The 27,449-nt window shown below is 40.7% G+C and overlaps 3 protein-coding genes across 3 annotated transcripts; all 3 read left to right on the top strand.

Moving 5' to 3' along the window:
• Nucleotides 1–896: 896 nt before the first annotated feature.
• Nucleotides 897–14,785, top strand: ctdnep1a (CTD nuclear envelope phosphatase 1a). Its single transcript, XM_030753668.1, has 8 exons — nucleotides 897–1,611; nucleotides 4,631–4,697; nucleotides 6,885–7,003; nucleotides 7,100–7,171; nucleotides 8,594–8,710; nucleotides 8,845–8,956; nucleotides 10,517–10,601; nucleotides 13,472–14,785. The coding sequence occupies exons 1-8, from the start codon at nucleotides 1,507–1,509 to the stop codon at nucleotides 13,530–13,532; spliced, it is 738 nt and encodes a 245-aa protein (XP_030609528.1). The 5' UTR covers nucleotides 897–1,506; the 3' UTR covers nucleotides 13,533–14,785.
• A 2,703-nt stretch (nucleotides 14,786–17,488) lies between these two features.
• gabarapa (GABA(A) receptor-associated protein a) lies at nucleotides 17,489–20,312 on the top strand. Its single transcript, XM_030753669.1, has 4 exons — nucleotides 17,489–17,742; nucleotides 18,926–19,004; nucleotides 19,106–19,224; nucleotides 19,386–20,312. The coding sequence occupies exons 1-4, from the start codon at nucleotides 17,653–17,655 to the stop codon at nucleotides 19,464–19,466; spliced, it is 369 nt and encodes a 122-aa protein (XP_030609529.1). The 5' UTR covers nucleotides 17,489–17,652; the 3' UTR covers nucleotides 19,467–20,312.
• Nucleotides 20,313–21,251: 939 nt separating this feature from the next.
• gps2 (G protein pathway suppressor 2) lies at nucleotides 21,252–27,439 on the top strand. Its single transcript, XM_030753667.1, has 11 exons — nucleotides 21,252–21,503; nucleotides 21,924–22,041; nucleotides 23,115–23,224; nucleotides 23,324–23,436; nucleotides 23,527–23,606; nucleotides 23,691–23,773; nucleotides 23,912–24,083; nucleotides 25,337–25,420; nucleotides 25,515–25,591; nucleotides 25,843–25,938; nucleotides 26,772–27,439. Exons 2-11 carry the CDS (start codon nucleotides 21,948–21,950, stop codon nucleotides 26,862–26,864), a joined length of 1,002 nt encoding a protein of 333 aa, XP_030609527.1. The 5' UTR covers nucleotides 21,252–21,503; nucleotides 21,924–21,947; the 3' UTR covers nucleotides 26,865–27,439.
• The last annotated feature ends 10 nt before the right edge of the window (nucleotides 27,440–27,449 follow it).

Genomic DNA, 27,449 nt, shown 5'->3' with positions numbered 1-27,449 from the left:
ACTGACAAAATGACTGGAGGCCAAGTTGGAGGTGGTAGAAATGAAGATGCTAAGATTGTCATTGGGAGTGACCAGGATGGACGGGATTAGAAATGAGAGCATCAGAGGGACAGCTCAGGCTGAGCAGTTTGAAGACAAAATTAGAGAAGCAAGGCTGAGATGGTTTGGACATGTGCAGAGGAGGGATAGTGGATATATTGGACAGTGGATGCCGAAGATGGAGCTGCCATGCAGAAGGAAAAGAGGAAGACCACGGAGAAGATTCATGGATGTAGTGAAGGAGAACATGCAGAGGGCTGGTGTGACAGATGCTACAGAGACAAATGATCAGAACAGCAAGAAAAAATTGAAAATGTGTATTGCTTTATGGATGCTGTCTGCAGCTCAGTTTCTGCCCCTTGGTCTATTTGCACCAAATAATTATTTTCCAGCAACACAGTTTGATAGACTAAATGCCAATATCAATAGCAGTGTCAGATTTATTAGTCTAATAGTTGCAGTAATGGATTCAAGTAACTTTAGCATTTATCAGCGTTTGGCAAACTCGAACTACTAACAAGTGCCAAAAATTGTCATGTATACAATGACAATTTGCTTTGTCATTGGACAAGCTACACAATCGTCCAATAAATTAGAAAATTTATTAAAAATACCCAATACCGCTATATTGTTAATAGCTAATGACAGTGGAAGAATGACACCAGTTAAACCACACGCTTTTCTCATCAGGAGTTATTTTTACGTTAAACTCCACTAAAACCATTATATAAGAATGCAGATGAAAAGTGCAAATAATTTTAAAAGTTGTTATTTTAAGTTTTAGCTAACATGCTCGTCCACGTCTGTTTATTTTCTTTCCACGTGGACGTGCTGCGCGCAACCAAGTTCGTCTCGGAAGTGACGGCAAGACGGCGATGGCGGCTCGCAGTTTCATTCCGGATTTCCACTGGACTACAAACTGATTTTAACCGGACCGGTTAGACTTTGGGGAACTTTTACGACACTGTCTCTCTTCGGACGCCGCACAGATTCAAGTCCCGTTGAACTGGTGCATGCCAAGGAAAGACCCCGCAGTTCTTTTTGGTCTTATTTTTTCTCCGAGGTTCAAGGTGGTCACCCTGTCGAGCTAGCAGTAGCTACGAGCTAACGGTAGTTGGAACACATACGGCTAGCTCCTGAGCTAGCTTGTCAACGAGCTGCGTGCTAAGGTCCACACAGCAGCAGTCGCCGCTATCTGGCTTTTCTTTTGATTACTTCACCGTTTGCTTGTCACCGTTACAATGCGAATTTACCCTGTTTGATGCTAATTGTGCCGCAATTGTGCAGAGCGAGGTACTCACACGTTTGCTTGGCCTCTTCATAATTAGAGTTGCTAGTTTGGCGGCTGTGGCTAAAGACCAGAATTTTGACTCTGTGGTAAGCAAGTCCTTTCAGTAATTACCCCCCTTCCTTCCATCCACCCACCCCCAGCAACTTGGGTGAAAACCGTGTTGCGTGGTTATTAACATGCTGAAGACCCGGCAGTGTTTACTTGGCATCCGCACTTTTCTCGGCGTTACGTCCAGAATATGGGGCTTCATCATGTACATCCTCAGGAAGCACCTACGAACGGTGAGGGGGGGTTTTGAATAATGTCTGACAGTTAACGTTTGCAAGTCTTTACGTTGCTTTGACTCCCATGTGCCTTAATGTTTTAGTTTTAAATGAAAGCCACCTGAGGAAAAGCTTGGTTGGTTTTCATTGAGCCAAATTACCGGTGCTCTCCACCGGAGCTGTTAAATACTCTGATTATAACGGATTTTTTTTAAACATGTAAATTATGTAAACTTGTGAGCAAATACCCCGACATGAGAAGCCTCAACCTCCCAATTAGTTATCAAAAGTATTGCTTGACTATCCAGAACTATTTGTCTAAAAAAAAATTGAGAAAAATGAAAATTAAACCATTATTGAAAAACGTGATACATTCCCAGCACATGAAGTATATAGTGAGTCACCGTGAGACTACTCTCATTATGATTTAACAGTGCCACTAATTATGCAGTTTTTTTAAATGGGTCCTTTTGCCCCCAAACTAAGTAGAAAAAAAATCCTCTTTGGTTATGGTCACAACTCTTTAAAAAGTCTAAAATTTGGAAGACTAGTTCATTTTTTTAAGACAAAGTGGCAAACGTGTCACATTTTTCTGAGTTTAAAACCTTTGAGTGATTGGCTCCTTTTTCTTTGTTTTATCAAAACTCTTGCAGACCCAAAGCAGTGTGTTTATTTTTATGCAGGAATGGTTTACCCGGCTACATTGCACACTGAAAACACTTCCACATCCAAATCCTAAATTTAAAGTGCAGCAAGCATAAACATGCAGGTCACCTTCAATTGCTCACAAATGCCACCACAATAAACATGGCATTTAAGGTGGCATAAGCCAACTGCTTGTAACTTAGACATACACGCAGGTGGTGTGGAGTTGTTAATAGATGTGCAAATGTGGAGTAACATGAGTGGACTTCAGCTTGAGCTCTTCATCAAACCAACAAAGCTTGGAGGACTGCCCCGTGTGTTGTAATCATCTTGCTGTTTTGAGGTTTGTCTGTAGTTTATTGTGTGGCAGTAACACCTCAGGCCCTGAGTGTGAATAGTTCAGTCCATGTTATGGCTGAAGTGAGAGGGATTATGTCAGCACAGAGAGTCCACTGTTCTCCCTCTCTCTGCCTCCATTTCTCTCATTCTCACTAACAGTTTATCTCTCTTGTGCACGGTGTGTGATCCACTGGAAATCTGTCATGATGATCCAAGTGTAGGATGGCTTTTAGGCTGATAGGACAGGTGTTTTGATTGGAGGAAGAAAAAAAAATTCTCACATCTATGATAACCCATTTTCTACACTTGATAATCCCCCTTATAACTTCCTGTTTGTCCACAATACACAGTGACCTGATCCTGAAATTTAGATCAAGATAAGATTTATTGGATTATGTATTTTGGGAACAGGTCATAATCCTGGGCACACGATCCTGTGTCAACAAATGACGAGATGGTTGTTTATTAATCTACCCCACATCAGTGTTACATAATAGGTTTTGTTTATCATCCTGCATGCAACAATTGGCTAAGCAATACACAACTATCAGCTTACATAGCTGAGAGTTGTACTCCACTAATTAGTTCATTAATAAAAAAAAATCTGCAGCAGTTTTCATAACCACTTAATGAATAATGTATTTTTTTTAAAGCAGCATTGCCCCCAAATCATCCCACTGTAACTTCTCAGTTGTGAAAATCTGCTGGTAAAATGTCTTTATTTATCCAAAAAACAAGCAGTGTGAATGTGTTGTCTTCAGCTCTGGAACAAACATGAACCAGTTAATTAGGAAATGAGTTTACAAATTAATTGAGGGGGAAAAATGTTAGTTGCTGCCATTGTCCTTTTATAGTCATTAGTTATGTCCAAAGTGTTCTGGTTCTGGGAACACACAAGCAGAGGCTCCCTGCTACATCAGGGGTTTTCCTGCATCTGAAAGATTTTGGTATCCACCAGTGAGGGTTTGATCTTACCCCAGTGGAAAATAATTAAGACTGTGAAGAAATATTTGTTTAATTTAGAGTTAAATTTATTCAAATGCAGTTTTCCGAAATAACAGGAAAGTACAGACGTGTGTTAAGATAATAGACTTTGCCTTTACTGTGTCCAGATCAGTTTTGTCTACATGCATGCATACCCTGTAGACTATTTTTGAACCAGGAAAAACCCTGCACATGTCAGTGTAAAACTTGCTGCTTTAGGTGTTGGGCAGATAAGGGGAGCAAAAATAGTCCAAATTGTATTTCATTTTATTGTAGCCTTAGTCTGAAGGCACAGGATGTGCGCTTGCCAGGTGTCCAGATGGACACTTTTAGAGGTATGGCGAGATGAGTCGGGGATGAGATCCCCCCGTGGTGCCCAGCAGCTGCTTCCACCACTAGGCTTCTCCCAGGCTCATCCTGCCAGGCAGTAGTGGGAGGGGGAGGGAGGTCCTGTCCAAGGCAGGTACCAAGTAGCTCACTCTGTCAAAGTCACCCTGCAAGTCTTCCTTTCTGTGTGTGCCCCATGCAACGCTGACACCCACCGACAGCTGGGGGGGATAAAAATAGCCCTGTGAAGAAAAGTGCAGAGCCCCTGAGCAAGAGCGGCATTGTGAAGGATTCTCACTGTAGTCATTCTGATCACAACAGAGGAAGTACTGTGGGTCGGACACAAGTGACTTTATTTCAGTATGGTGTCCTCCGCTGTCCCCTTACTTGATCTGGTTTCCCAAGAATGTGTTGTCTTAAGTGGCTGAAATATAATGTTTTCATATGCTGGTCAAATTCATCAACTCAAAGCGCAGTTTAGTTTCACTTGTGATCCTTTATTCCTCAAATGATTCCTAAAAGACCAACACTAGCCTGTTCAGTAAAATCACATGAAGAGCCCTTCTGAAGTCAGGGCAATAGCAAATAAGGGTTGAAGGCTTCCATGTACCTGGTATGCAGTTGTCAACTATATCGCAGTTCCAACTGTTGTCGGTATAGTTAACTGTGTAGTTTGTGCATGTCACAGTATATGCTGCTCATGTTGAGGATTGCTTTTTTAATTCCCTGTGTTCATTTGCAGATAATCCAGTATCAGACGGTGCGATACGACACTTTGCCTCTGTCCCCAATCTCCAGAAACAGGCTCAGTGAGTATACTATTGTATTCATGATATGATCGGTGTGTATAGAAGCTTATGTTGCTAAGTCTTAAACATGCTTTCACCAAGACACTTCATTTTGTTGGTGGCAGAATGAACAGTAAAAGGATGTTTGTAATTTGGACATTTTAGAAGATGATAAACAAGTTTGTCAAGTAAGAAGTGATTGTGTTGAAAGAGGCTTTTTCAGGAACAGATGCACAGTTTGGCAACTATCCTGCTCATCTTTACCTTAAAGTAAAAAGTAAAATAAAAAGTAAATGGGTCATACGGATTGGCTTCTCCACATGAGGAAATTCACACTAGCTGACAGGAATGGTCTTTTTTTCATGACTTTGTTATAAATGGAAATATTAAGTTGCAACAGGTGGGTTCATGTACAGCTATCCTGGATTCTTTTGCAGTTGTTCTGATAAACCTGTTTTGCTACATTGGTCAATTGTTTTGTTCTGTTTAACTTATTAACAGCATAACAACAGAGTATGGTTTAGTACACAAGGTGTTTGGCTGCATCTTGGCTCCACAACATTTTAGTTTAATTTTTTAGGTCTTTAAATTAAAAAAAAAAGAAGAGATACACTGTAAAAAAAAAGATACACTGTAAAGAAAATGCCAGTTTTTTGTTTGTTTTTTTGCTGTGAGATGTAAGATGAATCTATTTCAGTCAGGCGTGCTAATACAGTTACGTGTGAATAAACTGGCATTAACAGAAGTGTCAACACTGCATGATGTGAATGATCTTTGATGAAGCTGCACTGCACACAGTCTTTACTGACAAGGAAGCCATATACTGACCATAGGTCTTAAGATGTCTGACTACAATGCTAAAATTATGAATGTCTAATATAAAGATTCACGGCTACATACACACCTTCAACCCAAAGACATTAAACAATTATACCAGCATGTAAGTGTGAGAATCCACATAATGCAATGGTATGTTTGATTAAATAAATTAGGATTTCTGTCTTGAATTAAAATGTGACAGTATATTTTTTTGCATTGTGGAAGTGGAGAGGGTATGCAGCTGTTATAGACCAGCCCACACTTGCTCTAGCACTGGCCGGATTGTGAGCTCTGAATGAACTTCCCTTCTGTCAGCTGAGAGCTTGTTCAGCAGCATACTCTTAGAGGAAGGATTGTGTTTCAGTGTACTTTACTTGCCTCTCACTTATTCCTCTGACATCACCAGCACATCCAGGTTTAGTCTCCAGTGAATGAGTGATTCCTGTACATTAGCTTAGTTATAGATGTTGGGTATTTCTGCTAGGATTAAAGCAGCAGTTTGGTCGTTAATTCTGTGCACCTGAATAAGGTCAGCTGCAAAGGTTGGAACAGTTACCCAGGGTCCTTGAAGCGTTTAACTGGAATCGGTTAGACGTGTCTACAGGGGAATTAATGAGTCTACCAAAAAAGTAACAACTGGAATTGGCTGAAAATGCATTAAGGAAACTCATAAAGTCAGGGATTGCAAAGAGATAAGCTAAGAAATGAAGGAACCTGGGTGTAAGGGCTTTAATTTCTACCATCATTTATAAATAACAGTGTGGTTTTAGATCCATTATAAGCTTTCTCCTGATCAAAAAACAATGTGGAAGCCTTTCTGTCCTACTGTATTCTTACCTACTTCCTTTTCCACAAACTGTCATTTCTTGTTGACTTTAATTTCAAGTGAAGTACACTATATCCTCAGCAGGCATAGGGGAAGCTCACAAAATGAATTTAACTGTTTTTACATACAATTAAAGTGCATGAAGAGTTGGAGTTAGAATAAAGGGGAGATCTTTACACACAGTGATACACCCTAGTTTAAATATAATTGTGAATATAAAGTCCAGATGACAGTGGGGCAGCCATTATTGAACCACAAAGGAAGGTGTAAGAGCACCAAAACAGCCGATGACTTGTAAAATCCATACACGTTCTGCAGAGTTGCTCCTTTCGTTGTGCTGTCTGAATGCTCTGGAAAAAATGAAACGGCTTGCTTCTTTGGTGGTTAAGACTTGAAGTTTCTTGTTTGAAATGTTAGAAGTAACAGAGAAATCTCCTTGTTGACATCGACTTGTGTACAATAGCTGCTGCAGTGCATGATTTTCCAAATGTTTCTTGATAATTAGTTTTGTTTGTATATATCTATGCACTAAATGAAGCATCACATTATCAAATGAACTCCAGATGCAGTAAAGAGGAAGATTCTGGTTCTGGACCTAGATGAGACCCTGATCCACTCTCATCATGACGGGGTCCTGAGGCCCACAGTGAGACCTGGCACACCGCCAGACTTCATCCTCAAAGTATGGGCAGTCAGGCATCTATGAGCATGAGTACCCAATCTAAATACTAATTTTGTCTAAATGAACTGGTTCCACTTGTTTTCCCTTTCCTTACAGGTCGTCATTGATAAGCACCCAGTCAGATTCTTCGTACATAAAAGGCCACATGTTGACTTTTTTTTAGAAGTGGTGAGTGTTGTTCAAACAGTCTGCTGTCTCTGTGTGTGCGCACGTGTCTGTGTGCGTCAATCCTAAATTAACATGGTAGCAAGCAGTAAAGCACAAACATCACCACTCCTTTAAATCCAGCCTGTCATCTTTGTCATTAATCTCTATTGCACTCACACACTCAAGTGTATTTGTACACTCCTCTCCAAAGCATTGGAACAGTGAGGCCATTCTTTGTTTTTGCTGTAGACTGAAAGATTTATGTTTGACATTAAAAGATTAACAGCTTTTATTTCCAGGTATTTCCATCTGGATTTGATACACGGTTCAGAGGATAGCACCTTTTGTCTGAATCGACCCATTTTTCTTATAAGTATTGGAACATGTGACTGACAGGTGTGTTTGGTTGACCAGGTGTGTCCTGCTAGCTTGATTATTCAATTTGCTGTTTGCAGAAGACTTCATGAACAAAAGTACAGAGGCTTCTCCAGAAGATGCAAACTACTAACTATTAGGAAGACGAGGAAGGCCAGGGTGGAATTTGCCAAGAAGTACAGAGATGAGCCTCAAACTCTGGGACAAAGTTTTATGGACTGATGAGACAAAGATGAACCTTTACCAAGCTGATGGAGAGGCTAAAGTTTGGAGAGAGAAATGATCTGCTCGTGATCCCAGACATCTGTGAAACACAGTGAAGTTAATGTCATGGCTTGGGCTTTATGGCATCTTCTGGGACGGGCTCATTAATCTTCATTGATGATGTCACGCATGATGGCAGCAGTACAATGAAATCAGAAATCTACAGAAATGTTTTGTCTGTCAATTTAAAGAACAATGCAACCAAACTGATTGGAAGATCCTTCATGCAGCGAGATAATGACCCAAAACACAAAGGAGTTCGTCGGGGCAGGAAGTGGAAGGTTTTAGACTGGCCTACTCAATCTTCAGGCTTAAAGCCTATAGAGCATTTTACCTGCAAAAGAGGAGACCCCCAAAACCATCAAACAACTGAAAGAGGCTGCAGTGAAAGCCTGGAAAAGCATCACAAAAGAAGAATGTAAAAAATGTAGTGATGTCAGTGGATCACAGGCTTGATGCAGTTATTGCAAGCGAAGGATTTGCAACTAAATATTAAGTCTTATTTTCTTTAATCTATTTTAAGTTTATCTGTTCCCAGAGTTTTGCTCACAGGTAAAATGGGTGGTTTCAGACAAAATGTGCTATCTTCTGAACTGTGTATCAGATCCAGGTGTAAATACCTGGAAACAAAAGATGAGATGTTGATCTTTTGTTTCATATTGTTCATTTTTTTTTTTTTTTTAACGTAAAACCCAAATATTTTCAGTCTCCAGCAAAAATAAAGGGATCGGCCTCACTGTTGCAATAATTTCGGAGCGGAGTGTACATTGACCCTTTGTGACTGTTATGTTCCTGTGTACACAGGTGAGCCAGTGGTATGAGCTGGTGGTTTTCACAGCCAGTATGGAGATCTACGGCTCAGCAGTGGCAGACAAACTGGACAACAACAGGAACATTCTGAAACGAAGATACTACAGACAGGTACTGCTCTACGCTGTCTTCTGGCAGCCTGTGTTACGCTAATATTGACGGAGTCTCTAATTTCCCTCTGATTTATTTCTATTTATTTCTTTTTTTATTGATGTCAGTGTCTTTTGTGATTTTTCTTTTTCCAGCATTGTACATTGGATCTAGGTAGTTATATTAAAGACCTGTCTGTAGTACATGATGACCTGTCCAGTATTGTTATCTTGGACAACTCGCCTGGTGCTTATCGAAGCCATCCAGGTAAGATGCAGCTCCTCTACTCCATGTTTTACACTCATGGCAAAGGACAGACAATAGAAAACGAGAGCGTGGCTTCCTGGTCAGAAAAATGAAGCCAGTGCCTGTGATTGCAAAAATGCTTCCGGTCCTATAGAAGCCTACAGGAAAGCAGCTGTCTGACATAACCTCTGTAAACACTTTCCTGCAGTTTATGGGCCCGGTCACTCATTTGGGGTCATATTCAATAAAAAAAGAAATCTGTTGTGTAAATCTTGGTCATGCCATGTTTCAAAATTGAGGATTATCTGTGTTATGAAACTGCATCCTTGTTGGCTAGCGAGTTGTCAGTCACAGGTCATTAGCCAATGAGCGTGTGGTTTCACAGTCAGACGCGCCTTTTCTCACCACATTAGGGTTTTTGCAACCAAAATGGCGACAGCGGAAACACTCATTTTTGAGGCTTCAAAACGAGACCAGCAGGTGACCTCACAGTAGCTACGTCCATCTCAAATGCAGTATTAGTTGGAGTTGGATTGTATATACACATGACAGGAAGAAATATAATGCATCTTTTTCAGAGCAGAAATTGTCAAACACAAGTGTAACAAATCAGCCAATGTGATTCCTGGAACAAAGCTTTAAGGTTCCAGCTGTGTCTTTGCAGCTCGTATGACTTCTACAAGTCCGTTTTTACCCTTTGAAAACAGGTCTGTCATTCCGACTGATGTAGATTCTGAATAGTAGGAATAATAGTTTCCAAATGTAAAATGATGCACCAAAGCAGTCAGTTTGTGCCTTATTTATGTAACTTAGGGCATTCAAGATTAAAAAAAAATAAATAAAAAGAAGTGGTTTAGAGGTATAGGTTGAAGTTTTTCTATTAGGTTTCTTAATCTTGGACTCTAGAGTAGCTTTGCATGACTCGCTGTTCAAATTAATCTTATACTGGACCTTGGTGCAGCCCCTCAGTTTATCCACAAGCAGTTGTAGATCCGTGCCCTCTTTATGTTTGGTTTATTCTGATTGGCTGCCCCTCACGAATGGAACAGCAGGCGATTGTGGCTGCTGTGCTCCTAGCTGGAACTGTCCCTGACGGGGCCATGTTAGGAATATCTCCCCTCGCTGACTGTCAGAAAAACAGCATTTAGAGCGGTTTGAAGCTTTTGTCTCTCAGGTATTACTTACACGTACAGTCATCTCATTATCTGAATCTCAGGACGTTTAATATGAGCACCCATCATTGTAACTGTACACATATGTGACACAAAATAAGAAATAGCATAATGGGTCATCTTTAAACCTTTTCAGATTGCTAACAGGTTGAGGTGAATATTTGGCTGCTTGTTTTCTGTCACCTTTAACACATAAAATCAATCAAGTCTTTGCTTTGATACACTTGAACTTGTAATGAGGACATAACTGAAGATGTTATTTTTACTTCAAGGCCTGTAAATCATTTAGCAGTACATTACATTTAAGCTCCTTGAGCACTCAGTGGCCTCTTTAGAAGAGCAGCACAAAATCACTACCATGTCTGTTTTTCTGACATGACTGACTGACTGGCTGTTTTCTGCCCTCCAGACAATGCAATACCCATCAAGTCCTGGTTCAGCGACCCTAGTGACACAGCACTTCTCAACTTGCTGCCTATGCTGGATGCACTAAGGTAAAAGGCATAATAAAGCTGGTGTAAAAGCAAACAGATAATGGCAACACTGCAGTGCATGGCTTACTTGGTCGTTTCAAGTTATTTGCATACTTCCTGATTCTAAATGACCTGTGTTTAAGGCATGTAAACTTAAAAGGCCACAAGCTGTCAGTATGTTAACACGAGTAAATACTAATATGACTACATTTATACAGACTCAAGGTAACAGCTCTTTGTGGTGCCTTTACTCGCTTTCTCTTCAGTAATCAGTTTCAGCACCCTGTCTGGCTGTCATGTTGCAGCCACAAAATACTTTTAAGGTATTTTAAGGATGATTTTCCACATATTTTATCTGCAGTACTTGTAAAAAAAAAATAGTTCAGTCGCTTTAAGAACTGTCTTCATTCTAAGCCTGAGCTAAGAAAGCGTATGTCAATTCATTCAGGAGAATGCGAGGTGGCTGGGTGTAGATGTCCCACAATGGCAAAATGCAAGCAGCAGTACCTGGCTCTGCCCACACACAGACCTGTAAAACCTGCAGTGTGTAAACCGCAGAGCTATGAGTTCAAAAAAGGAGATGCTAAATGTTTATCATTGATTTTCAGAGGTGTACACTATATTGCCAAAATTATTCACTCACCCATTCAAATCATTGAATTCAGGTGTTCCAATCACTTCCATGGTTGCAGGTGTATAAACCAAGCACCTAGGCATGCAGACTGCTTCTACAAACATTTGTGAAAGAATGGGTCGCTCTCAGGATCTCAGTGAATTCCAGCGTGGTACCATGATAGGATGCCACCTGTGCAACAAGTCCAGTCATGAAATTTTCTCATTACTAAATATCCCACAGTCAGCTGTTTAGTGGTACAGTCGTCCCTCGCTATTTCACGGTTCACTTATTGCGGTTTCACAGTATCGCAGATTTTTTTTTTTTTTTTTAATTACTCATTCTGTTTTGCGGCGTTTTCAGTATATTACCGGATTTTGTGGTATATAGGTATTTCTGTAACACCCCATAACTCCCCATAACTTCATCACTCGGACTAAGAGATAAGTTACGGCTACGCCTTTAGCGGAAATATAAGTAACGGCCGAGGGCAAAGATACTGCACCACCTTCATCACCATCTATACTGCACAGCTACATAATTCAACATCTTCATCATTCAAGTTGTAGTAAGAGAGTGGGAGGGGCTCATAAAGCCTTAAAATATATATAAAAAAAATAAAAATAACAACACTACTTGATGGATTTTCACCTATCGTGAGGGTCTCTGGAAGGTAACCCCCACGATAGGTGAGGGATCACTGTATTATAACAAAGTGGAGGCAACAGCAACTCAGCCATGAAGTGGTAGGCCACGTAAAATGACAGAGCGAAGTCAGCAGATGCTGAAGCGCACAGTGCGCAGAGGTCGCCAACTTTTTGCAGTCAATTGCTACAGACCTCCAAACATCATATGGCCTTCAGATTAGCTCAAGAACAGTGTGTAGAGAGCTGTAGCCAAGAGGCTACATCCAAGCCTTAAATCACCAAGCACAGTGCAAAACATCAGATGCAGTGATGTAAAGCATGCTGGCACTAGTCTATAGAGCAGTGGAGATGTGTTCTCTAGAGTGGTAAATCACACTTCTCCATCTGACAATCTGATGGATGAGTTTGGGTTTGGTGGTTGCCAGGGGAACGGTACTTATGACTGCATTGTGCCAAGTGTAAAGTTTGGTGGAGGGGGGATTATGCTGTGGGGGTGTTTTTCAGGAGTTGGGCTTGACCCCTTAGTTCCAGTGAAAGGAACTCTTAATGCTTCAGCATACAAAGACATTTTGGACAATTTCATGGTCCCAACTTTGTGGGAACAGTTTGGGGATGGCCCCTCCCTGCTCCAACATGCTTTATGAACTGGGATGCAGTCAAGGTCCATAAAGACACGGCCTGCACAGAGTCCTCACCTCACACTGATAGAACACCTTTGGGATGAATTCTCGTCATAATGCACTTCTGGAAGAATGCTCAAAAATTCCAATTAAGACTCCTAAACCTTGTGGAAAGCCTTCCCAAAAGAGCTGAAGCTGTCATAGCCGCAAACGGTGGGCCGACATCACATTAAACCTTATGGATTAAGAATGGGATGTCACTCAAGTTCACATGCATGTGAAGGCAGATGTGCGAATGCTTTTGGCAATATATTGTATGACAGGCATGATTTTTAACACTGAGCTGTGTTCCAGTCTTTATGCTAACCTTTAACACATCTGATTGCAACTTGGATCATTGTTGGATAAATGCTGCTGTTAAAAGTAACCCGTTTCATTACATAACTAGTGATATCAAAAAGCAATCTGTTGAGAAAAGTAATTTCTAAAGCACAATAATTTTGTTGAGAATGGCATCGTTGGCTGAACTAAAAGTTAGTGGCTGCAGTTTCAAGGCTTTTGCTCCTATTTTCACCCTTGCACAAAATAATGTGAATATTTCCACAGTGACCTTGCCATCGCACACTGACAGAACTGTAGGATTGGATCCACTAGTATGCAGCTGCATGGCAAAGGGTTGTAAGGAGATGGAAACATTGTGAATGTGTCTGACATTCTTCTCTCCAGTCACAAAAGAACAGGAATAGTTGATGTTTTTGGAGTAATGGACTGAAAATGTAAAGAAATAACTGATTACTTGAATTAGAAAAATAACATGTAGCATTAAAACAATCTGAAGACTTTACTTTTTAGCACAATGCACCCAACACTCAGACACAAAAGTGATGAGTGATGATCTTTTCATCTCACTCAAACAATGAAATGCGTTTTTCTCACAGTATTAACTGTACATTAGTTTCATAGCTAAAATGGCGGCACATACACTGAAATGTCCTCCCCTGTTTGTCGTAGGTTCACTGCTGATGTCCGCTCCGTCCTCAGTCGAAACCTCCACCAGCACCGGCTCTGGTGACTGGCTGAATTGAGAGGGACCGGGCTTGTCGACCAGCCTCTTCTCTCTGTTGGCTTCCATCCTGCCCTCCAGTCCCACACAGACGACCCACCAGCCCTCTCCGAGCCTCTCAGCCGCGTCCTGAGGAGACGAGGGCTGGGGTGACCGCCTGACACAGGATGAACAGTATGGGATCACCAGAACCCACAAACTACTGGGGAGGGAGGGGGAGCCAGCTTCTTTTTTTTTCTTTTCTTAATTCGTTATTTGTATTTTTCTTTTTTCCCAAAACAAAGAGGAGCGCCTCTGCCTTATCGCTCCTGATACTGACTGTGTGTGTGTATGGAGTCGGAGTATGCTTGCTGAGTTCGTTAGTCCTTTTTAAAAATTTTTGAAGATAAAGTTGGGAAATAGAAGAGGATCAGCAACGCAACAAAGACAATTCCATGTTTTGTTTAGTTTTTTTTTTTTTTTTCCTCTTCTCCATCGTCAACAGATATTGCACTTCAGCAGACAACTCAATTTATTGTCTTAACCTCTTGGAGCAACTGAGTAGGGAAAAATGGAAAACTGCCCTATTTTAGATCATCATACCCCCACCCAAGCAGTGAGTCATTGATTCCCAATGGTGTTCTTTTTTTTTTCTCCCCCAGCAAGATTGGATCAATTTAAATGATGTAACTGATGGGCCCTTGCTTGCAACATACCACCCAAAGGCATTTTTTTCTGGACAAATAGCCAAGAAGTCTAAGTTTCTTTGTTTCTTTCTTTCTTTTTTTTTTTTTTTTCCCCGTCATAACGGTCACACTTTCCCCAAACCTCCTCATGGGACTCAGATAAACACTTTAAAGTTGTGAGGAAAAAAAGAATGGCTTGTAACGATACATGGACTGCCGTGCCGCCTTTCCATATCTGATTGTTTCTCTGTTACCATGATATATGCTAATGACTTTTAAATACCATGACATTTTGCGCCCCCTCTTTCTTTTTTTTTGCTATTTGATGCCATCCTGGTTTCATTTAATAGGGATTGCACTTGATTTCCTGTTATTTGTTGCAGTTGGTTTTGTATTTGATTCAGACTTGCAGCCTTCTCACCCCTTTTCCGTTTTTACCCATTCCTCTTTATTGTATGGGTTCAACTATTAGATGCTCCATCTTTAAATGCCTTCTGAACAATGTCAGTCTTGTCAAGGCTCACAGCGGCTTCTTATTGGCTCTGTCTCCAGGTCTGTGTTACTAATAAAACACTTGTCAGTATCGACCAGTTACAATTCGGCTTGTTTTCTTTTCATGCCAGTAATACCCTCATGTTTGTGCCCTAACATTTTGCAGCTCTAACTTCACTGGAGTTTCGTTTGTGTGGGAGACACACTTTGGTTAATCATCTGCTGCCACCATGTGGTGTAATAGGAAACTGCGCTGATCTACTCAAACTAACTTTTAGTTAAAGGCTTTTTCAAACTGGAATAACCGTTTGTACCCAAAGCAACAGACGGCGGGTTTTTATCTCATCTTTCTTGTTTATTTTATCTACAGATTCAACTTGAGACTAAAAACCAAAGCTGTTCTTGTTCAGATGTGTTTTGTGTCTTAAGCGGTGCGTTTCAGCACCGCTGCAGATCACACTCCGTTTTTAATGTGTACATTTATTTTGTGTTAATTGTGTAGAAAAGTGTCATTTTAAGACCAAATATGCAAATAGGATGTTTCTATTTTTATATGAATTTTCTAGCTTGATGTTTAAACATCCTCACAATTAAGGTGCATGTAGTAGAAGGGCTGAACATCTGTCATATCTCATTATCTTCATCGACAGAGGTTACCTGCTTGTCTGGGAATTGCTGATTTTTGCTTTCTGTATTTATTTATTTAGTTTTTTGGTACTGTTTTCTGAGCATATTTGACTGATACAATCATTCATTTGCAAAATGTAGATGGTTTTTCTTACTGTTAAGTATTTCAGATGCGGCCCAATTATCCTCTGAAGGTACATTTCAGTGGTTGCACATCTGCTAGTCAGCTATAGCTGTGCATGTGACTTGATGTAAATGCCCCCCCCCCCCCCCCCCCCCCCCCCACACACACACACACACACACACACACACACACACACACAGTTGAAGACTTCGGATTGTCTTCTGGATACACTATATGCTTTGGTTTGCGACCACCTGCCACTTCCTGATGATTTAAAAGTCAACTCAAAAAGATAAAAATGCTTTTACCATTGTTCTGTATTTGCTTTTGGCTCTCAGAAATTACTTTCACATACTCTGGCCTCATTATTTGAAGCTTTGGCCATGTTTAATATGACCATCTCCAATATACAGCAGCTTTAAGTTCACTGCTCATTAACTCATATCTAGTCAGCCAGTCACATTACAGGAACGCAACGCATTTGGGCGTGTAGATGAAGTTCAAACCAAGCATCAGAATAGGGAAGAAAGGTGATTTAAGTAACTTTGACTCTCAGATGGGCTACAGCGGCAGAAAACCGCACCTAATAAAGTGGTCAGTAAGTGACTATGTGATAGGAAATAAGGAAAAGTGTAATAGGTGCTCACCTTGTGTTGCCTTTATTTACAGTTCCTACAGGGTGGGACTTTCTTTGTTGTTTTTCCCCATCATACTTTTCCTTTCAATTTCTCTGACGCTGACTGCATGAAGAATTTATCCTCTTTAAATCATGAATCCCACAAGCTCGTTCTCCTGTCAGTCTGCCAGTCAACAAATGCTTTAAGCAGATGGTGCAGCATTAAAAACAGTCCTTCAGGAGTACAGGATAAGACTAAGTCCAATTGTCATATTATAGATGCTGAGTTGGGGACACCTACTACAACTTACTAAGTAGGCTCTGGTAGAGAGTTTGCTGTCAGTGGATTGTTTGGTATTGCTTTCAAATATGTCATCAGCTGAGCATACTTTTGAATTATTAAAGTCCATGCTATGAAAGAGACAAGCTGATGTAGACTGAAAGCTAGGCTACAATGAAAAAAGGTACAATTTTAACCAGTGAATATCTGAAAGCAAAACATAGTGTTGACTAAAACTGTGAGCCAACATTCTAGTTTGAAGTAGAAGAAAGGGTTGTTTCTCTGTTTTTGTCAAAGTGTGTGTGAGACCACAAAATGTACTGTTTAGATGCATGCTATCTGTGTCATCACCTTACACAAAAGAAAGATCATGAGTTTATGAACCACAGCCATGTCACATGGGCATGACTCAGACCTGTGGGTCACTTGTGCAAAAGGCAGGTTAGCAACTTTTCTGAGTGTTTCAGGAATGGCACCTTTGGTTTAGTAAAAATGTTTACTAAACATGTAAAAATATATATATTTTTTTACTTGTGAATTGAATAACCCAGTAAATCTGCACCTAAAGATATACTGAAACCAACATTTACCAACAATTTGTATAAAATATAAAAATCGTAATTATTAGATTCTTTCTTGTCCATTGTGGTGGGAAGTAAACACGTTGTTTGGTTTAATGAGTCATAAGCCCCAAGTAATTAGGAAACTGTAAGGCAGAATTAGTAGGCACCGTGTTCACTATTAAATACAGAGCACCGTGTACTGTCCCACATGTTGCTGAAATGTCTTTTGTTCCAAGTTTTATCACCGTACATCAGTAAAACCTGCAGCACAGCATTAATGTCGCATGTTTTTCAGTTTCTCCTCTCCGACCACCAGCTGCTGGGCCTCGGTCATATGACAAGGACAGATCCCTCCTCAGTGCCCTGCCCCGCGTCTTTATGCGCAGCGGTTGATAAAAATAAAATAGTTCCCCATAAAAAAAAAAAAGAAAAGAAAGGTGCGCCGTCGATTTCCAAGCTCTTTGTAGACTGCTTATTTCAAGATGATTATTTTTTTCTTGAATACGCGTCGATTATCACCACACAGTCGACGTTATTGGGGTTTAAAACAAGGTGAGGTACGCCCCTGCGAACTACCCTCTCCTCTACGTCATTGTTGTTATTGTATCCCTCCGCCGCAGTCGCACTAGGAAAACAGCTGTGGCGAGGCTAAGGCTAGTTAGCATCGATTGTGTTTGTGTGTCCGCGATTCGAGTCGTTGCTTAAGAGCAAACAGTGATACCGCTGGAGTGACCGACTTGTGGTCTGTCATCTCTCTTAACGATGAAGTTTCAGTACAAAGAAGAGCATCCCTTTGAGAAGAGGCGGTCTGAAGGCGAAAAAATAAGGAAGAAGTATCCGGACAGGGTGCCAGTAAGTAGCTAACGTTAGCGGCTTGGCAGCTAGCTGGGTTGCATGGCTGTTACGCTGCCGTGAGGTTCGTTTCGTTTCGTTTCGTTATGCTGGTTGATTGTTTTTTTAACCACTAATTCACGCTTGGAAGATAAATGTAATAGTGTAGCTACAAGTTATTATGCTTATTCTGTTTACTGCCACGTTGTAAGCGCCACGCATAGCGAACTACGACAGGGGTTAACCAGGAATTTCGGCCGCTCCGAGCAGGCCAGCAGGTGTTAGCTCCGTATAATTGTTCCGTGAATGATCGTTGCTGCCCAGATAATGGTGGTTACATTCAGGTGTGTACGGACCCTTGGTAGTCTAGCTGGATGTTGAAACGCAGCGGTGCGCCTTAAAATAGCTACTGTCAACAAAACGGGGTTGTTTACGTCGCCCTGGCTCTTGAAAATAAATCAGGAAGGCTTTTCCTACTTAGTCTGGCCTGTCGAGGCCGTCTGTGTCACAAGTATCAGCTGATTTAATGTGTTTTTTTTTTTTCTTTCCATAAAGTTTGACGAAATTCTCTCGTCTCTTCAATTACGATCGCTTTAAAGCTTTCGTTTTGTAGTCCATTAATCATAGCCTGTTGTAAACTGTTGCTGCCACGAACAATTAACTATTATCGATTAACAGCAACTTTTTTCTATTACTTGTGTGCTTATTTGGTCATTAAATGGTCCCTCACAACTTCCCAGAGACCTATGACTTTTTCAGATGTCTTAAAATTAGGATTCACTACCATAAAATGGCACTGAGAAAATAAAACGTCACAATAGTTGCTGATTCATTAAAATGAAAAAAAAAAAAAACAGCTGAATAATTGTGATGTGTCAATGCTTGCTGTGTGGGCAAGTGATATTTTACCAGACCTATTTTTAGACTGGAGAGGAGATACTTAAAATGGTTTCTTTTTTGAACTCCTTCCCCATTAAACCCCACATGTGAATATATCAAGTTCTTTCTAACCCTGAAATACTTTCAGGATATAACCTGTGTAAATATAAACACCGCGTCTTGGTTGGATACGTCCGGCCTCGCTTGACTTACAGTTTGGTGCACTCTCACATCCTTTTTCTGAGACAGTGAAGCATTCAAACAAAGTATTTCTTGCTCTGTTTGCAGTCTTTGTATTAAAGACATTTTTTTTCTCCCCCTTTAGGTAATTGTGGAGAAAGCACCCAAAGCCAGAATAGGAGATCTGGACAAGAAGAAATACCTTGTCCCCTCCGACCTGACAGGTAAGCATTGCCTTGTATGTAAAAAGTTGCTAACTTGTATTTAACAGAGTGGTAACGTTACATTTGAAATTTCTACTATTATGCACTCTCCCTTTCATCAGTGGGTCAGTTTTACTTCCTCATCCGGAAAAGAATCCACTTGCGAGCTGAGGACGCGCTCTTCTTCTTTGTAAACAATGTCATTCCACCCACCTCAGCTACCATGGGATTGTTGTACCAGGCAAGAGTCTTACTAAGCATCCTCATCACTCACATGCTCTCACATTATGTCTTAACTGGCATGCTGCCTTAGTTTTTTCCTCCTTAGCCTCTCCCTACATTATTGATATCACACTAACATCTCCCCCCCCCCTCCCCTCCCTGTTTTTTTCCCCCCCTCAGGAGCATCATGAAGAGGACTTTTTCCTCTACATTGCCTACAGTGATGAGAGTGTGTATGGGAACAGCCAAAGGGAAATCTGATCCCACTTCAGCCACTACCCACCTTTCTGAGACCTCCACCATCCATTCATTCATTTAAATATTAAATCCAGCTCAGCAGCCTACATGTCCCAGAATGAATATGTCAGATGCACTTTCACCACCTATACATTACCCCTCTCGCAACCAATTCTGTCTTTATTATTCTGCAGTCTGAATTGTATTTGTCTCCCACTTTTCTTTTCAGTAGCAACTTTGGCTAAGTGGTCTCACGGCCAGTTCTATTTCTAGTGTCACAACTGATCATACTTAAATAAACAATGAGATTAATGAAATAATATTAGAAATAGGCCTCTATTATAGCTACTCCAGGCTTAAGGGGAGGAGGGTTCAAATCAGTGGTTATTGAGAGTGAGGATAATTTTTGGTTGTCCAGTTTTATTTTGAGCTTAGGATGGGAAATGAATACCTTCCTGCACGTAAATGCAGGCGAAGGCAGCGTAAAGACTTACTGCTGTTCTTTAACTAGGAAAAAACAACAAAAGTGGTTCGATGTATTTAAAAGTATGTTAAGAAGAAGAATTTTGCTTGCTGCCCCACATTGGACCTTTGCAAGGAGTATAATAGAATTCAGACTAAACAGTCATCCTTGGCTTTCAGTGGTAAGACTATTATTTTGACTGCTAATGATTATTGTTGTTATTGTTGTTAATTTTTAGATGGCTTACTTTCTAAGGGTTGTGTAAAGCTGAATGCAATTTTTCTTCTTTTAAGTTTGTTTCCTTTTTTAAGAAAAAAAAAAGTACAGTTTGAACTCTGTATACAGCTGCATTACTGGCTCTTTCTCTCCACTCATGACCATACATGATAAAATGTGATGAAAAACTATTTGTTGTTTGTCTTTATTGTCACTTTGCTGCAGGATTGTGAATAATTACCTTTTTGGTTTAGCCACATGAGAGTTGTGCTGTTAATGTAATGCATTGTTACACTGGTTAACCTCGCCCTGTGCTAATTGAGGGCGTGTGCACAACATATAAAAGCCTGAACCTGTCATTTGTGTTGTCCTCCCTCCCCTTTGTTCCTGGTTATGCGGGTTGATTTATCATATCAGCTACTGTTGATGCACTGATAATGTGGCACTTGGAAAGTCATGCATGACTTTGCAAGTCCCGTGTGTGTGTTTGAAATTTTTTTTTTTTTTTTATGCGCAAAAAAAAAAAAAGCTGTTTGACTCAAACATTTATTATTTCTTTCATTTGCTTACTTAAACCATTACAAAAACAGAATGGTAAGATGGGGAGCAACAACTGAGTGGTCAACAGCAAAATAAGTGTAGGGGAAAAAAGCTTGGCTGTGCCTCAGGGAGGTAGAGCTAGTTGTCTACAAAGGTTTGTAGTTCCCTCCCCAGCTTCTCTAGTCTGCAAGTCAAAGTCTCTTTGGCCATGGTACCAAACTCCAAGGCGACCCCAGTGCATACACTGAAGTCTTGGGTTAAATGTGTAGAACTAAGTGCATGAGTGAAAGAGCCCTGTAGTAAGAAAGAGATTTGAGTGGTGTAATAGAGTTCAGAAGTGCCAGTCCAAAAGTAGCAAATCATCAAAAAGGTTCATGAAGTACAGGTACAAAGTACCATAAAATGAAATGGGACATTTACTGTTAGAATAATTGTGTAAACTGATAGTTTTTTTGTTTTTTTGCCAAGGTTTTCAAATTGTCAACACATTCCGCACGAGGAGGCTTCTGTGCTCATCAAATCTTTAGTTGATAATAAATAACTAAAACCAATATAAATATTTTTAAACAAACACTTTATGAGCGAACCCGATACTCTGGAAAATGAAATCATCCGCTTAGAAGTTTCTGAGGTCAATAAAAACTACAATTCCCAAGGTGCACTTCGAAGTGCGGCCGCCGCCTTTGAACCGGAAGTGAAGCAGTATCCCCGGTGTCGCAATCTCGCCGTCTGTTTATGTTTTGGGGTGAAGTTTGGATTTCATTTTAACCGCTCTAAGTCCTTTCAAGTCGAAAACCGTCAGACGGTTAGATTCTTATTAAACGACTCACAACGAAATAAAAGTAAGTATTTACAGTTTAATCAGCACTAAGTTAAAAGTAGCGCATGTAGCATAAAATGCATAACCAGTTCAGTATTCTACAGCTAGCTGAGTCTAGCTAACGTTTGCTCCCGGTTTTTTTTAATTTTTTTATAATATATGTATTTTGCCACTGGTTCATACGCGTAAGATCCGCAGATTTTAATATTAAATTATTATGCTTTCTTGTAATGCATTATATTATGAATAGTCTCATGTAATGGGAGCTATAGCTGCTGATGCTAACTTGGGCCGGTACCGGCTAGCTAGTGAGGCCTTCAGCTGTCACACCTGGGGTAATTTCTACCGGTGTGAGCGTAGATAATCTAATGCACACTTTAATGAACTTCAAATGTTTAATCTAACCTTGTCGAGTCATTACTGACATTTTGACCCACACCAGCTGGCCCCTCCACTGCCTGTCACAATGCCCGCCCTGCTTGAGAGACCCAAGCTGTCCAACGCGATGGCCAGAGCTCTCCACAAACACATCATGAGGGAGAGAGAGCGCAAGAGACAAGGTACTGTTTGCGTGCGTGTGCACGCGCTTTTAATAGTTGCTCAGCCTGAAAAGTAAGCAGGCATTGTTCAGATAATGAGCTGTAGTCGGACAGGGGAAAACTAGATCACAATTATCAGTGAGCCATAGTATAGTTTGTTTTTAGCATTTAATCAATGAAACAAATAAATGTTCATTTTTTTCTCTGTAATTCTGTAAAATTGGACTAAGGCCTATCTCTACCATTTAGAGTAATGTTATGTGTTCTTGCATTAAGTTTAAATTATCTGTCCAACCATGATTACTGTTTCCTGTGTAATAATACACTCACCTGCTACCTGGTTAGGTACACCAGTTCAACTGCACGGTAATGCAAATATTTAATCAGACAGTACATTTAGGCATGTCAAGAAGCCCTGCTGTTCAAACTGAGCATCAGAATGGGGCGGGAAGCTGATTTAAGTGACTTTGAACATGGCATGGTTGTTGGTGCCAGGCGTGCTGGTCTGAGTATTTCAGAAACTGCTGATCTGCTGGGATTTTCCCACACAACCATCTTTAGGGTTTACAGAGAATGGTCCAAAAAAGAGAAAATATCCAGTGGGCAGCAGTTCTCTGGGTGAAAATACCTTGTAGATGCTAAAGGCTAAAGGTCAGAGGAGAATGGCCAGACTGCTTCAAGCTGACAGGAAGGCAACAGTAACGCAAATAACTGCTCATTACAACCAAGGTGTGCAGAAGAGCATTTCTGAATGCATAACATGTCAAACCTTGAAGCAGGTGGGCTACAGCAGCAGAAGACCACACTGTGTAATGTGTCATGTTGTGTAATGGTTGGGGGATATTGTATAACTAATGAACTTAAAGACAACCATTTACCTATACTACAGTCATGTTTTCCCAGATGTACACATTAAATGTAACTACAGTATACTTGCCTTAATAAATATACAGTAGCAGTCTGACTGGTACTGTACTTAAATAAATGTTTACCAAAGACTTTGATCATTTCAACAATTGACTGATGCTAATTGTTCATAAAGTTTAGCAGACAATCATCTTCATTTTTTTTATACTGCATGCATAATTTTTCAGAGGAGGAAGAGGTGGACAAAATGATGGAGCAGAAGATGAAGGAAGAGGAAGAGAGGAAGAGGACAAAAGAGATAGAGGAGAGGATGTCCTTGGAGGAAACAAAAGAACAGGTTGGAAATGTGTCATTTCACTTGCAGTCTGTGCTCCCAACTCTATGTAAAACAAAATTTGTGACTTCTTACACTATGATTTCCTCAATTAAACGTCAGGTGATGAAGATGGGGGAAAAACTTCAGGGACTACAGGAAGAAAAGCATCAGCTCTTTTTACAGCTCAAGAAAGTTCTCCACGAAGAGGAGAAGAGACGAAGAAAAGAGCAGAGGTTTTTATTTATAATGAATTTAACCTGTTTTGCTAAAGTATTCTTGGTTGCAGTTTACATATTCCATCTTTCTGTCCGCCGTCTCTTTAGTGATATCACAACATTGACATCAGCCAGCTACCAGTCCAGTCTGCCCATGCATGCAGGACAGCACCTTCTCAGCATTCAAGGTAAGAAATGTTCCAGGTTCTCCCGTGTTGTCAAAGTGTTGTAATTGTTTTTCACAAAGCAGCATTCTCCTTTTCTTCCCTCAGGCAGCCCAGTCAGCCACAGCAGACCTGGTGCACTGCTTGGAGGAGAACGGAACAAGCAGCTGTTCCCAGCTGCTGTGATCCCTGTGAGTAAAAGGAGTGTTTCACTCAAAGAATTTAGGAGATTTCATGAAATATCATTCATGCATTCATGGTAATGCAATTTATTTATTGTAACTTGTGTGCTATTTCAGTGTTTACATGTCCACGTTGTCCTCTTTTAGGCACGTCATTATCAGACGCCTGGTTTCAGCTCAGGCTCAGCAGAGCATGGTCAGTTCAGCGGAGGTCAGGGGGTACATGAGCCTTATGGGGTGGCTCAGGCCCAGCATCCCTCCAGCTATGCCCCTGGACCCTCTGTGCCAGTCAGTTTCGCAAGCAGCTCTCAGATCAGAGGTAATATAAGATGCCTTTATGGGCAGTGAGATACACAGTGATAGAGTGAAAAACAAAAAGAAATTACATGCATCCACATGCACACTCAGTCATACACCCAATCAGTTTCAGCCAATCATGAAAAAAATATACGCCATAGGAAGAAACAGTAAAAAGGCAGGGTGCGATAAGGTGCAGTGAGTCCCAGGTCAAGTGTCACACTGATTTTTTTTAAATTATTGAAACATTAGGTGAACAAAGAAAAATTATCAGAATTATGTGTATTATCTGCAGACTGATCACATTTCACGTGTAACGGCTGGATGAAAAAGACTCATCCTTCACAGACATTTTGTGGGATGAGTGCTGTGGGATCCCTCTGTCTTTCCTTGGATCTCAGGAGCTGACATAGTGTACAGTGTGAGCCGGCTGCAACCTGCTGTGTCAGGGTGGACTTGTAGAAGTAATAAGTGGGCAGTCAGGAGAAAGGTATAGCTACTGCTTGAAGGTTAAGGGAGGACATGAGGCCTGACAGTAATACAAAAAAAATTGTAGCTAACGTTAGGAACAGTAATTTGATTCCATACATGGTTTAGAGCATATTATATGTCTGAGTGTTTGACCTCTGACAAGCTCTGTGTGGGTGGGTGGTCTGAGCTATCAGCCATTTGTTCTGTGCCAACTTCAGAGCTCTTTGTGTTTTGTTTTGTTTTGTTTTGGGGTTTTTTTGTTTTGTTTGTTTTGTTTTGTTTTTTAATGCAAAGACAAAGGGAAGGCTGCCCAACCAATCAGAAGTTAGAAACAGTCCTGGTATTTTCAGTGATTTTTTTTTCTTCATTGTCAAAAAATACTTTTGATGAGCAAGATGCATGTTTGAGTAGGCTGAGCCCATTTCTGCCCATATGTACCTCCAGTTTTAACTGGTTTTGATTGACATAAACTTTGTTTATATAAATCGAGTATGAACTCATTTCTTGCGGTCTGAGAACAGCAGAAGCAACTGTGACCCTCTTCTCAAACAGTCTTTGTTAACAGTCCAGCTGACAGCTTTCTCACCAGCTCAGACTAGCCATATTCACTGAGCATGTGCACATTTGTTGACAGCAGTATGTAACCCCCCCCCACTGAGTGCATAAATCATTTTCTTTATTCCAGAGTCAGTGGTGTGTTATTCAGTGTCGTTAGTGTTGTCAGAAACCTGCTGATTGATCATTAAAACAATCAGTTCACAGTGAGATGTATTGATTGTAATGAGCTTGCCTTTTTCCCCACAGGTGCATCTGCATTTCAAGCAATGCAGTACCTCCCTCATCAGCAGGCTGGTTACCCCGTTCATAGTCACTTCACCTCCCAGCAAGGTGGGTGTCATTACTTTTAATTAGACTTATGGATAAATACATGGTCTAATTAAAAATCAGAGTAGTTGTAAAGTAACCTGATCCTGTCCTGCAGGATACATCCCTGGAGCAGGAATACCCCTGCAGAAGCAGCTGGAGCATGCTAACCAACAGTCCGGCTTTACTGACGCGGTAAGACCATTTCACCTTCAGATGCAGAAAAAGTAGATGTTGCTGAAAAAGGAATGTTAGACAGCATGTGAGATTCATTTACTGCTGATTGTTTTCATATTAGATCAAACATAAGAATAACTGCAGTTACCCAAATCAAAGTCTTTCTGACATGTTACTGTCTAAATAATAGAAGCAGCTGGACTAAAGCTGCTCTGTTCTTCAAGCAGTCCTCCCCTGATCTGATCACAGTTTTTGTTCTGTCATATCAGAGTGGTTTGAGGCCTTTGCACCCCCCAGCCATGCATCCTTCTGCCCCAGGCCTGCTGCCCACACCGTCGATGTCTGTCCAGATCCCTACTGCAAAGGTGAACCCTCAAAACACACACAGAGCAGCTGCTTTTCCCCTGTGTTCTGGGGCCACTTAACTCCACTGTTTCTGTAGGAAGCCTGAGAAAAGGGGCTGCTGTGCAAAATGACGGCATAGCCTTTGGTGTCACTTATAGAAAGCAAAGATTTCTGATATTTTACATACGCTGCAAACCTGACAGGTTTGTTCCCACGGCTGCAGACGTTCAAAGAGTGGCCATCAGTCTTTAAAAAGTAATCAGTGGTCTTAAATTCACATTTAAAGATAAAGATAAACATATTAAGGCACATCACCATAAGAATTTCCAGTACACACATGCAGCTGTTTTTCACCACATCCATACTTCAGATGACGCAGTGGGACTTCATTATTAAGGCTGTTCTATGTTTGGATCAGATCAGCTGGACACTAAATCACAGTTAACCTCATTTAACATAAGCAACGACTGAATGAGCTCACAGTAATTACTGAACATTAAGTGGACAGACAACATTTAAACAAAATGTTTAAATGTTGTCGTCTTATTCCTCTTTGTCTTCTGACATTCTCAGAGTTTGGTTCCTTATCCTTCTTGGATCTTTGTTATTTCCAATTTTTGATTTCCTGCCAAACTCCTGCAGTGTTTGTTTGTTTTAAAATAAAGCTCCTTATTTTACTACCTGCTAAATTCACCTCTTTTAGTACTGATAATCACTCATCAACAGGAGAATTTGAGTGGAGTTGTGGAGAGAAGAGTCTCTGTCATCACATCCTTTTTTTTTTTAATGTGCTGCTGTTGGTGTTCATTAATGTGCATATAAAAACTGTGATGTTCCATCTTTCATTCACCAGGCCCCATTCCAGAGCTCTCCCCAGGGTGCTCCCCGTCATAGCTTCCTGCCCCACAGCCAGAGCGGGCAGAGGTTTTACCACCACGGCAAGTAGATCACCCAACTCACCGATGATGAGATTTCAGAAGTTCTCTCAAGATTCTGGCGATCCTGTTGGCGCTGAAGTATTTTTTTTATTTTTTTTTATTTTTAAAGTAGGCTGGATTATGCCACATGATTTCTGTTTTATTCCTTGTATAGTTTATTTTTTGAGCTTTGTTTTAATGTTGTTAATAAGCTAATAAGCAGCCCTACACGTGTGCATCTGTGAGCTTCAAACTCATATTTTACACGACTTCAAATGTTGTTATTTTACCCGCACTGTGAAGCCATTATGGAGGTGCTTATGTGCATTAAGCCGTTAATAACATGCGTAAAAGCCAGACTGCATAGTCCAGATCCTGTTCTTTGCATTCACAGTCATATCAGTGATGGCTGGAGTTTCCTTTGCTCACTAACAAGTAGCGGGAAGAACTACTACAGCTTAAATACTCCAGATTAACTGAAAGACTGTTTCAACTTGTTACCAAAAAATAAGATAACTCTTTTCCACGTTCCCCTGCAGCTTAAATCAAGTTTAGGTCTGGTCTAATTTTAAGCTTTTGCTTAAATGTTGCTAAATAAACAATAAGCCACATCA

This window comes from Archocentrus centrarchus, chromosome 18 (genome assembly GCF_007364275.1).
Source record: "Archocentrus centrarchus isolate MPI-CPG fArcCen1 chromosome 18, fArcCen1, whole genome shotgun sequence".
In the NCBI taxonomy this organism is placed as follows: Eukaryota; Metazoa; Chordata; class Actinopteri; order Cichliformes; family Cichlidae; genus Archocentrus; species Archocentrus centrarchus.
Note: the sequence above shows the minus strand (reverse complement) of the source record. Positions and strands in the feature narration are given on the sequence as shown.